This window comes from Rhinopithecus roxellana, chromosome 2, assembly GCF_007565055.1.
Source record: "Rhinopithecus roxellana isolate Shanxi Qingling chromosome 2, ASM756505v1, whole genome shotgun sequence".
In the NCBI taxonomy this organism is placed as follows: Eukaryota; Metazoa; Chordata; class Mammalia; order Primates; family Cercopithecidae; genus Rhinopithecus; species Rhinopithecus roxellana.
Window position 1 is genome coordinate 56,614,019 of NC_044550.1, and position 12,481 is coordinate 56,626,499.

The 12,481-nt window shown below is 34.7% G+C and overlaps 1 protein-coding gene across 3 annotated transcripts in view; it reads right to left on the reverse strand.

The window, feature by feature from the left end:
• Positions 1-12,481, reverse strand: part of LRBA (LPS responsive beige-like anchor protein) — a 779,214-nt gene that overhangs the window by 656,372 nt on the left and 110,361 nt on the right. For all 3 annotated transcript variants that reach the window (XM_030916318.1, XM_010372523.2, XM_030916327.1), the window contains exons 14-17: positions 8,811-8,979; positions 6,492-6,571; positions 5,140-5,202; positions 2,524-2,621 (exon numbers count right to left, since the gene is read on the reverse strand). In XM_030916318.1, the coding sequence (XP_030772178.1) occupies positions 2,524-2,621; positions 5,140-5,202; positions 6,492-6,571; positions 8,811-8,979 (410 nt within the window). The remainder of the gene's footprint in view (positions 1-2,523; positions 2,622-5,139; positions 5,203-6,491; positions 6,572-8,810; positions 8,980-12,481) is intronic.

The window sequence follows — 12,481 nt, forward strand, 5'->3', positions numbered from 1 at the left end:
TGGAAAGGGCAATATTAGAAAAACAGGAGATAGATGATTTTGATTAAAGAGTAAGATTGGAATTTTAAATTTATGATGTGGAAACATTCCAGTGATAAAAAGGTCTAGGTTTTTAAAATAGGAATGGATAAATTACAAAGAATGGCAGTAAGCGTAGCAAAGTTAAGGAATTAAAAAAAGTACAAAATGTGAATGCTAAGATGAGTTAGTCACAAAGACAATGAAGTTATTCACACCTAGTGAAACTGAGATAAGGCTGTGTACCAAAAATTCACACACGAAGACCACAAGTATAAATTACAGACTTTCCTTGCCCAGACTTTCAACAGAATAATTCTTCTTACTAGTTTTTAAATGTCTATGATACTATCTTGAAATTATTTTTTAAATAAAAAGTAGTAAAATCCTATACACTAAATCACAAAATACACTAAAGCACATCCACACCAATACTAAGAAAATAAGGTTATAAAATTAGATACTCTGGCACCAAAAAGAAAAAAATCTGCCAGGTCTTTACATAAACCCTTAAATCTTTTTCTGAAATTCAGTTATTGAATAGGAAATGTGTACAAAAGAAACAAACAAGTATTTATAAGCCTCGTTTGTTTTGTGTTAATATGGCTATCATACGACCTATCTATTACATTCCTAAGTATGGCATATACTCAAGATAAATGAAAACATATGTCCATACAAATACTTGTACATGAATGTTCACAGCAAGCTTGTTCAAAGTAATAATTATTAGACAGTGGTAAGGAAAAATAAAGAGTACTCTGTTTGATAGCAAAACTATAAATAAATGACAAACTGTAAATTTACATCTTATAATGCTTAACTTTATGTGTCAACTGGGCTAGGCCATGTTATCAAGATATTTGGTCAAATGTTTTTCTAGATGTTTCTTTGAAGGTATTTTTTGGATGAGATTAACCTTTAAATAAGCAGATTTTTTGTATGTGGACCTTATCCACTTGAAAGTCTAACAGAAAAAAGCCTGAATGCTTTGGACAAAGAGAAAATTCAGTCAGCAGACTGCCTTTGGACTTGAACTGCAACATCAACCCTTCCCTGGGTCTCCAGTCAGCCTGCCTATCCTACAGATTTTGGATTTGCCAGCCTCCACAATTGTGTAAAACAATTGTTTAAAATAAATCTCTCTCATGCGTGTGTGTGTGTGTTGGTTCTGTTTTCCTGGAGAACTCTGAAAATAAACCCCTTAAATGTAATGAATAAAGTTACTTTTTATCTTGTAGAGAATGAGCATTAAAAGATACCAAATAAAGAATCTGTAACAGAAGATCAATGTGCGTTTGAGCCTAGGAGTTCAAGACCAGCCTAGGCAACATGGTGAGACCTTGTCCACCTTGTCTCTACAAAAAAATTTTAAAAATAAGCTGGCCATGATGGTATATGCCTGTAATCCCAGCTACTCAGGAGACTGAGGAAGGAGGACCCCTTGAGCCCAGGAGGTCAAGGCTGCAGTGACCCGTGATCGTACCACTGCACTCCAGTCTGGGTGACAGAGTGAGAACTGTCTCAAAAACAAACAAACAAACAAAAATCCCTGTGGGAATTTACTATAACTCGATAATTAAATTAGTTTCTGTAGCTGATGATTAAGCAAACTAGTCACTAAACTTTTGTCGCCCAGACACTTTTTCATTAAACAAAAGATTTTAAACTTCCTTATGTGTAAAACAGAAGTATTCTGTTTTTGTTGTTGATCACTGTTATGGACCAAATAATTGCATATACCAAAAATTCTTATGTTGAAACCCTATCATTAGTATTTGGAGATAGAGTCTCTAAGGAAATAATTAGGGTTAAATGTGGTCATAAGAGTGGGTCCCTAATTCAGTAGGAGTAATGTTGTTGTAAGAAGAGACACCAGAGAGCTCACTCATGCTCTCTTTCTCTCTCTGCTACGTGAGAACACAGCAAGGAAGAGGATGTAGGCAACCCAAGAGGAGAGTCTTTACCAAATACCAACCCCACTGGCATCTTGATCTTAGACTTCCCACCTCCAGAACTGTGAGAAACAAATCTTTGTTGTGTAAGCCATCCTATCTATGGTATAATGGCAGCCTAAGCACACTAATACAATGCTGAGTCTGAAGTGGGAGGTGGTGGAAGTGATATTTTAAAGGAAAGATAGAGAGCTTGTCTTGGATTACAACTGAACACTATTTAATACTATTCTACAACCTAAAGATAATTCTGCTAAAGAAGTCAACAATACAGTAGCTCTATAATAGCATTCACCATACAAAATACTGGAATCATTTATCTGTCTTCACAAATTAAATAGTAACAAATAGTAACACAGCCTCTATAATTAAAGATTCATTGAAAAAAATGCATGATAATAAATGGGTCTTAAATCTTAATTCATTTCAAGCTATAAACTGATTTCATATGTAAGTTTCAATAATACTTTTCATACTTAAGCTTTCAAATATTTCCAAACTAATCCCTTATATGAAATATATTAAAAACTCTTGATATATTAACTCTTACCGTAACCCGTTCCTTTGGTCAAAAGCAGGAATCATAGAGTTAGGGTGTTCTGACATTAATGCAACAAGCAGCTGTAGGACATCCATTAGATTGTCATCCTATAATCATTTTAGAAATTTTTTTTAATGAGGAAAAAAACAACTTAGTTGAATACTGAATACTTCTGAAATAGAAATTTCAACATCAGAAATATAAGTAGACATTATCTGTGATAGTTATTTTTAACAAATTACGTTCTTTAAATGTACACATTCACCTCTGTAACTCCAAATATACATAAAATAGCAAAACAACTTCTTGTTTTGTGCAGGGGGTCAGAGTCTCACTCTCTCACTCAGGTTGGAGCTCAGTGGTGTGATCTCAGCTCACTGTAACCTCTGCCTCCCAGGTTCAAGCAATTTTCGTGCCTCAGCCACGCTAGTAGCTGAGACTACAGGTGTGTACCACCATATCTGGCTAATCTTTGTATTTCTGGTAGAGACAAGGTTTCACCATGTTGACCAGGCTGGTTTCGAACTCTTGGCCTTAAGTCATCTGCCCACCTCAGCCTCCCAAAGTGCTGGGATTACAGGTTGAGCCACTGTGCCTGACCTCAAAACAATTTCTTTGGTTTTTTTTGGTGGTTGCTGTTTTTTGAGACAGAGTCTCTCGCTCTGTCGCCTCCTGGGTTCATGCCATTCTCCTGCCTCAGCCTCCGGAGTAGCGGGGACTACAGGTGCCTGCTACCACGACTGGCTAACTTTTTGTATTTTTAGTAGAGATGGGGTTTCAACATGTTAGCCAGGATGGTCTCAATCTCCTGACCTCATAATCCTCCCAACTCAGCCTCCCAAAGTCCTGGGATTACAGGCGTGAGCCACCGCACCCGGCTTCAAAACAATTTCTTAATCAAAGAAATAAAATGCCTTTTATGTTATACTGAATCAAGATTTTGTAAAACATAACCTATAGAAATAGTATATCCAACATTATTGTTTTTTAAGGAAGGCTTATATATCAAGAAATTGTGGGGAAGGGTTATTCTTTATTACAGAAAAATATATTAGAGCTTCTAAAATGCTAATAAATGTTGCAAATCTGGTGGTAGTGGTAGGGGCAAGATATTATGTATCATTTCTTAAACTTATCTGACCTGGAATATTTTATTCACTGTGCCTCTCCAGAAACTAGTTCTAAAAGAACACTTTGCAGGAAATGATAACCGGATCGTTTTCATATACAGTATTACCTATTGTCACTATAAAGATAAACAATAAATGTTTACTTCGTCAACATACCACTAATATGTGGTAGTATTTGATAACGTTTACAGAATAACAGCACAGGAACATACATGAGCTCTAGACCCCAAAAAAATCTTCATGAAAATCCTTCACTACCTTTGTTGCATACACCAATATGTATGCATATCATTACAGCCAACTTGAACAATACTGACCCAAAAAGGAAAAGGCAAACAGCTAACAGAATTTAGTTAACTTGGTTGCCCTAACTCTAGTTTTCCTTCACTGCTTTGGAATTTTTGCTATGGAAGCTACTTATATACCTAATTTTCAGTAAGTTAAACAGATGATCTAGAGCTAGGACACTGAATCTTTGAAAGTGTTATTTACAGGACCTGAAACTTTCCTAACAATAAGGAATCACTGTGACTTCCAGTTTATCTCATATAAAGTACTTTATTCAGTCCCTTAGGCTTAATAAAAACAAAATCACATATATAGATCATATGAAATTCACCTGAAAACTCTTCAAATATTATATTTGGTCAGAAAAATCTAAAAATTAATAGAATTGCCTATTCAAGAGGAAAAAATATAATCATTAATGATTTTGAGTCAAATATTACTCAATCACAAAATTTAAGACATTCTTTTATACTTGAATTAACAAAGAGATCCAATCATTATCCCTTATTTAAAAATTAAAGAAGGCACTACTCCATACTAAAATATATTAATTCACAAAATATTAATTATAATATAGGAGTATAAATTATCATTTAAAATGCTATGATATATTCCATCAATTCCAAAGTTTTACTATAGGTAAAGTTATACTAATTATAGGTAAAAATCTAACTAAAAAGAGATGATTTAGTTAGATTGCAACTGACATATATTGCGTTTTCCTGGTACTAAGAAATAAAAAGAAAAACAGATATTTCAACCTATTTAATTTTCAACCTTCTTTTCAAACACATAATTTTAAATCCCATTATAAATGAGTTGTTTAATATTTGAACACGTAAAGTCAGTGGGAAGACTGTGTTACGAATTTTTAAAACCTAATCATTTTTAGTCATTTTTGTAATCTATTTTTTCATTTGTTACACCGGTTTCTGGAAATACACTGAAAGTATGCTTCGGTATACTTTATTATTAATTCAATGAAATCCAATGTTAGTACTTTTTAAAGCTTTTCATGATGATTCTCAAGATTCATCTTGTGGTAATAAAGGATATTTATTTATTGCTGGGCTTAGTTCCTAAGTAGACGCATTTATTCCCCATTACAGTTACATAATTATTGAAGATTTCTTTAAATTTTTACTTTTAAAAAAGTCTAATGTAGCTTCAAAAGTTAAAATTTCAAAATATAAAATTCAAATATTACCTCATGCATAGTCAGTAGGTAATTAAGAATGGCCTGTAATTCATCTTCCTTTACTCCAGAATCCTTCAAAAACATAATACAGGTATCTTATGTTTACATGCAAAAAAATGTTTAAAGAGAAATTATACACATAGATTTGTCAAGTTGGTCAGCTACTATAAATATAAAAATATAATGTAATAGAGAATCTAAATGTAAAACAAAAATTTGGGGAAGCACTAATACATCAATGCTCCAGACCACGTAGAGGTCAAAAGAGATTTAACATCAGCTTCCTGTTTTCAACACCTTGTATAATATGATAGCCTACTTACTAAAGCTACAGAATCCTGAAGTCAGCAAAAATAATAAGTAATGATAAATTAAAAAGTAATATCCACACCTACTATGCCTCTAAATACAGAAGACATCTTTTTGACTGAAATTAAATGTGGAGAATAAAATGAACAGTTTCTGAAATTATCAAGTTAAAATGTCAAGTACCTAAAAATTAAATAGTAATTTCACTGGGGGGGAAAAAAAACACTGTACTTTTAAATATGAGCTCATTATGAAAATTTTCAACCTGTTCTATGAGTACATTAATCACTAAAAAAGCTGCAATCTTTAAAAAAAAAAAAAACCACACAAGAAGAAAAGAAATTGGAAAATAAAAACAGTATGCATTGGGAACGAGCAATAAAACAAAGACGATTCAAAGGATACTTTTTTTAATAAATGGAAATAAGGTATATGAATCTGAAAGGTATACTAAAAGTTAGGTTCACTTGCCATAATCTTACGTGACAACTAATAAAGCATTATAAAATCATATAGGAAAATACTGACAAAATATTGGTAACAACTACATTTATATATTGCTATCTTATAAAACCAAAATGCCTTTTTTAGAATGGCAAATTTTACTTTACCTGTAATAGAATGAAAAGGGACTAAATTTGACCACTTCTAAAGGCTCATACACCTACCTGGTACATTTATACAGAAATACTATTTCTCAAAATCTGAATGTCAGGTACAAGGAGCCTGCTAAAAATGAAACCTCCTTCAGGAGTATAGTGCCAAATACTAACAGAAACATAGTAAATATTTGCAGAATGAATGAACACACTTGAGCTACTAAAGAAATTTATATAACATAAAATACAACTACCAATCCCTAATTCTGCAACAATTTATATCCATATAGGCTCCAAAAAAGAACCAAAACAAACATGGAAACATCTTTCAAAGTATTTTCCAATGTGTAACCATAGTAACCAAGCAAAGAATAAATAAAACAAGATTGTATTCCATGTGAAATTATAAGCCACAATACACAGTATGCTACGGAATAAGGAATGTGAACTCACCTTCATCACTAATTGCTTAATGAACATCAACAAGAATGCTCGTAGAGAAAGTATTTCTTTTTTACTAGGTCGTGGTCCATCTTTTAAAAAATACACATACACAGTTAGTATTTAAAGGACCTCAAAGCTGTCAAAGTATAAAATTCTTATTCCCAAGAGTTTTTCCATTTGTTTGTAAGAAACATAAAGGTCAGTCTCCTACAGAATGACCTCTTTTATGCCTCCAGAAAGACAAGTGTTCAATCTTACACGCACTGTATACACAATATTTCAAACATACAAACAGGTTATGTTGAAACTACAATGAAGAAGTTTGTACTTTGAATAGGTCAAAGAATGCCCAAAACATAAAAATGAGGTAACAAATAAAATTTGTATTCAATAATAATACACTTATTTTAATACTCTGAGAGTATTAGTAAGGTAACAGAAGTTTACAAAGAAAAAAACAAAGGAAAATCTAAACTGTCAATGTTATTATTATATATGAATTCAGTATGACAAAATTTTTCTACTGTTATCATTATATAAGCTAATACAAAAATCTCAAAAAGAATGCCTCACCACACGGTATCATTCATGAAGAAGGGAAATACTATGTTGACTGCCTCTGACATCTCCTTCTCTGCTTGGAAAAGTCCTTGGTCACACATGGCTCACATTAAATCAATTTTCATGTCTCAAACATATAATTTCCAAGTAGAAAGCTTTTGGAAACCAAACACTCATTGTTCTAAGATCCTAAGTTAGGAAGCTGTTTGCTCATATATTTTATAATTTTCCCCCCACTAATCACTATTTACAGATAGTTCTTAGACCACCAAAGCATAGGACCACCATGACCTTGAACAGATCAATGAAAATAGGAAGAAAATTGTTTAAAATTTGTTCCATATGATTCCTAGACAAAAAAAAAATAAGACTATAAGACTACAGTTAGAATAGGATCACAAAATTTGTCCAGTTCTCTCATTTGAAGAATGAGACTTTCCCAAGGTCACTAATCAGTTATAAAAGGCAGGCAAGAATACAAAACTAGCACCTAGGACAGTACATGCATGGTACACCTACAGCACCATGTAATAGTCACGAGAAAATTCTAACCCAGTTCTAGATCTGCCACAACCTTGCCAGCTTAAAAAGTTCATAGCTTGCTAAATTACAGATACCAGATTCTCTGAGGCTAAACCAAGCTTATTTTGAAAGTAATATAAAAAGTAGTATGCCAATGTGAAAATCTTTGTAAATCACTGAACAACCAAAGCCTCTTACTACAATGAGAATGTATGTTATTGACTCCCCAGCATCTATTTCTTAATTTCAAGCAACAGCCCTTAATTTTTACCAAGTGACTGAAGTCACCTTCACTTTCAGACCATGTCTTTCAAGGTAGGGGATGCTTCCAATTCTAAGCAATCAGAGCAATTACAACCACAGAAATGGGCACATGATATAATCAAAATCAATGAACAACAGAGAGACTAAAAGAGACTTTCACTGGAAACACTTTATATAGGCAGATGCTCTTACACTGGATTTAAGTTGTTATGGATGTGAAAGTGGACCAGCTGCTTGCTAGTACAAAGGGAGCGAGTATGTGAAAACAGTCATCACAGAAGAACTGGTAAATGCAGTAAGACAAATTCAGTCCTACGGTCATACTCGGAATACCTGTATCAAGTTGTATCTGAAACTGCCAGTTACACGAGCTGATTACCTCACTTTATGATGTAAGCCAATTCCAAGGAGACTGCTATAGTTACAAACAAAAGAGCCACTCTATGTCAAAAGTTTTATTTTGACCCCTTATATGAACTGGTGGTCATGTTGAATGAATATTGCCCTTTCAGCAAGTTAGTCCTCATTTTGTAAGAAAATAATTACTAACATTTTGTAATTTCATTACATCTTTAAGAGAAGCAGATAACTCCTACTTCTGTAAGAAACCCCCATATTCCCAAAACACCATTTTCAAGGAATCTCATTGTGACAATCCATCTCGCATCAATTACTAAAAACTAATTAAAAATTTCTTGGCATTTTCAGTGCCTTACAACAACCATCCTAGTCATATCAGCTCCCCAAAAAACTCACATCAGCACAAGTAGTATTCTTCCATACAAGTAGCAAGTTATTAAACTCTAGAAACCACAATTTAGGACAAACTATTAACATTATCAATGAGATTAAAATAAAATTTTGCCATAATGGAATATAGAAAAGCTGCCCAAATATATGATCGTACTGGTTAAAACAAAAAGAAAAATTAAATCCTGATTTGCATTTGTGTAAACTAATATACAGAGAGAAATTATATACCTAATCCTTTTGGGGTAATACCACTTCGATCCTGAGGATTCACTGCCCAGTAGTAGTACTTCAGCGTGTGCATGATGAGAAGCACTGTTCCAACTCTCCGAATGGTGTTATATATGTTGACTGTACCAATGAATTCCGTGGACAGGTAAGTATAGAGCATCAATTGAACCTACAGAATAAAAATGAAGAACTTAGAGAACCCCACCAGCATTTTATCTGTTTCCAGTAACACTTTCAGGCTGTTTTATTTTCACCATGCTTCTTCCAAAAAGTAAAATGCTGACCTTGATAATAATATTCATATTAGGTAACACATACCCAATGACACACAAGCACATGCACACACACTCCTTATAAAACCAAACCAGGTAATTTCTTCTTTTATAGCAGCATTATCAAATATGGAAACTTTTTGCTGCATTATTCCATGAAAATAACTTTGTGATTCCTATTTAGCAACCAGCAATTATTCCTAAGCATGTGTAACCTCTTTACAATAGACTTATTACTTACGCTATCTATGCATAGTTGTTTGAAAAATCTAGAATTTCTTTCAAATATAACATTTGCAGAAAATCAGGAGCTGAAATTACTCAAAAGAAAAAGTACTAGTAACGCAAAAGGAAAAAATAAATAGAACTAAACCAAAAGAAAACCATAGAAAAAGATATAGAGCTTAACTGAGGAGTATTAGAAAAACAGAATTCTATGACAGTAGCTCATTACAAGAAACATTCCAATCTAGCATTTTCTTTTTTTTTTTTTTTTTGAGACGGAGTCTTGCTCTGCCACCCAGGCTGGAGTGCAGTGGCCGGATCTCAGCTCACTGCAAGCTCCACCTCCCGGGTTTACGCCATTCTCCTGCCTCAGCCTCCCGAGTAGCTGGGACTACAGGCGCCCGCCTCGTCGCCCGGCTAGTTTTTTTTTTGTATTTTTAAGTAGAGACAGGGTTTCACCGTATTAGCCAGGATGGTCTTGATCTCCTGACCTCATGATCCGCCCGTCTCGGCCTCCCAAAGTGCTGGGATTACAGGCTTGAGCCACCGCGCCCGGCCAATCTAGCATTTTCATCATAACATTATAATCTCTCAATATGTGTATCATGTCCCCTAATTTGGAAAGGATTCTACTAATCTCATTGATAAGTAGTCTAAAAAATACATAAGAAGTTATATATTTTTATATTAACTTCAAAATATCACCCTTCATATGTAAGAGAAAGAAATAATACAAGTGCTACCCCACCACTGCACATTTCATCTTAACAAAAAATTAGCCCACCCCGGTGGTTCATGTCTTGTAATTTCAGCACGTTAGGAGGCTGAGGCGGGCAGATCACTTGAGGTCAGGAGTTTAAAAGCAGCCTGGCCAACATCATGAAACTTCGTCTCTACCAAAAAATACAAAAATTAGCCAGGCATGGTGGTACACACCTGTAGTTCCAGGTACTCAGGAGACCGAGGCAGGAGAATCTCTTAAACCCAGGAGGTAGAGACTGCAGTAACCCAAGATAGTGCCACTGCACTCCAGCCTGGGCGACAGAGTGAGACCCTGCCTCAAAATAAAAACTTTTTTTAGTGAAATTATGGGTCTGAAATTCATCAACTATACTCCATTACTTAGAGCAGCAAAAATAACAACTGCTTTTGCTCTACTCTCATGTTGAAATCAAGAATTTTTCATTTTATTGCTAGAGGGTAGATTTTATAAGCTGAACAACTTTAAGTATAGGACATATATTCTGCCCTTGACTATAGACCAAACTACTGATCATTTATAATTGAACATTTATGTTACCTTCCTGGACAATGAGGGCATTTTCCTTTTCAAACCTGCAATGTACCTCAGTGTCACCTAGGGATTTCTTTAGAGAGCAAAAAAGTAGGTACCTATCTTCCAGGTGCCCTACAGATAAACAATCAAGGCTAAATCAATTAGAGTGCCAGTGAATAAATCTAACATGGTAAAAAGTGGCAGGTTCTGAACCACTTAAAAGCAGGGTTTGGAAGATCATTGTAATTCACAAAACCATATATGTGTCTATACGCATACATATACATTGTGATCTACTGATTTGCTGCAAAATGTTATTTTGATGTAGCTACTGCTGTTCAAATTGATAGGCCCAATCTACTCCTCATTGAGACAATGTGACATGGCTCAAATTCTTAACCATGTTGTTTCAGTCCTTTAGCAAATATTTACATCTAACTATATGCATAACACTGTATCATGGAAATACAATGGCACGTATGCTGTCCCTAAGTAGCTGAAATACAATTGAAAAGATTAAAAAAAAATACACTTATATTTAAGCAAAACAAATCAAAGATAATAAATATGCCCACCAAAACATGAAAAAAGTCATGAAGCAATATGTAACCGAGTAACATACAGCTATGAAATATTATTAATTCAGAGGACAGATAAATTATTATACAATAAACTGAAATCATAAAGAAAAGCTTCACTAAGAAAGTAGGCATTAAGACAGGCTTTGAAGATGAGTAGTAGAATAGACAGACAGAATACAAGAGAAAATTTCAAGCAAGAAAAATGATGGTTGAAATAAAGGTTTCCCTAAAGTTAGAACAATGGTTCTCAATCTTGACTGCACATTAAAACAACTGGAAAACTTTTTTTTTTTTTTAATACTGATGCCTGAGTCCCATCCTAGTGAGGCAGCAGAATAGGGTCTAGAGGCAGGGAACCTAAGGACTTCCTAGAACTAAATCAAATGGAAACACTACTACAGCTATGACAAGAAATATCCTCTCCATTTAATAGGGCATACACCGAGTAAATGACTTTGTAACTTTACTGCATTGTCTTCATTTACATAGGGCCTACATCAAGCAACCAGTGGAAACCTCTAGAGGTTATTTAAACCCCAGAAAATTCTGTAACGGGGCTCTTGAGCCCCTATGCTCAGGCCTGTTCCCACACTGTGGAGTGTACTTTCATTTTCAATAAATTTCTGCCTTTGTTCCTTCATTCTTCCCTTGCCTTGTGCTTTTTGTCCAATTCTGTGTTCAAGACACCAAGAACCTGGACACCCTCCACCGGTAACACCAGACTGATGAAATCAGAATCTGCAGTGGAAGTGGTGGGATTCTATGTTTGTTTGTTTTTAAAAACCTACCCCAACTGATTCTATTAGCAGTCAAGACTGAGAACCACCACTGTAGGGAAACCTTTTGGTACCTCCCTATCCACTGAGGATATTTCCATTTTTAACCTAGAAAATCTAGAAATAATAATTGACATGAAGTCCTTAGATAAGGAACTACTTCATTTTGAGAACAATGGGAAACCATTAAAATTTCTGGGGCTAAGGAATGATAAGAATCATATGTTAGGAAAACATTGGGGTTGGGCATGGTGGCTCAAGACTGTAATCCCAACACTTTCTGGGGCTGAGAGAGGAGGACTGCTTGAGGCCAGAAGTTCGAGACCAGCCTAAACAACAAAGCAAGACCCCGGTCTCTACAAAAAATGTTAAAAAGTTAGCTGGGAATGGTGGTGCACACCTGCAGTATCAGCTACTCAGGAGGCTGAAGCAGGAGGACTGATTGAGCTCAGGAGTTCAAGGTTGCACTGAGCCATGGCCATGCCACTGCACTCCACCCTGGATGACAGAACAAGACTCTGTCTCAAATTAAAAAAAAGAA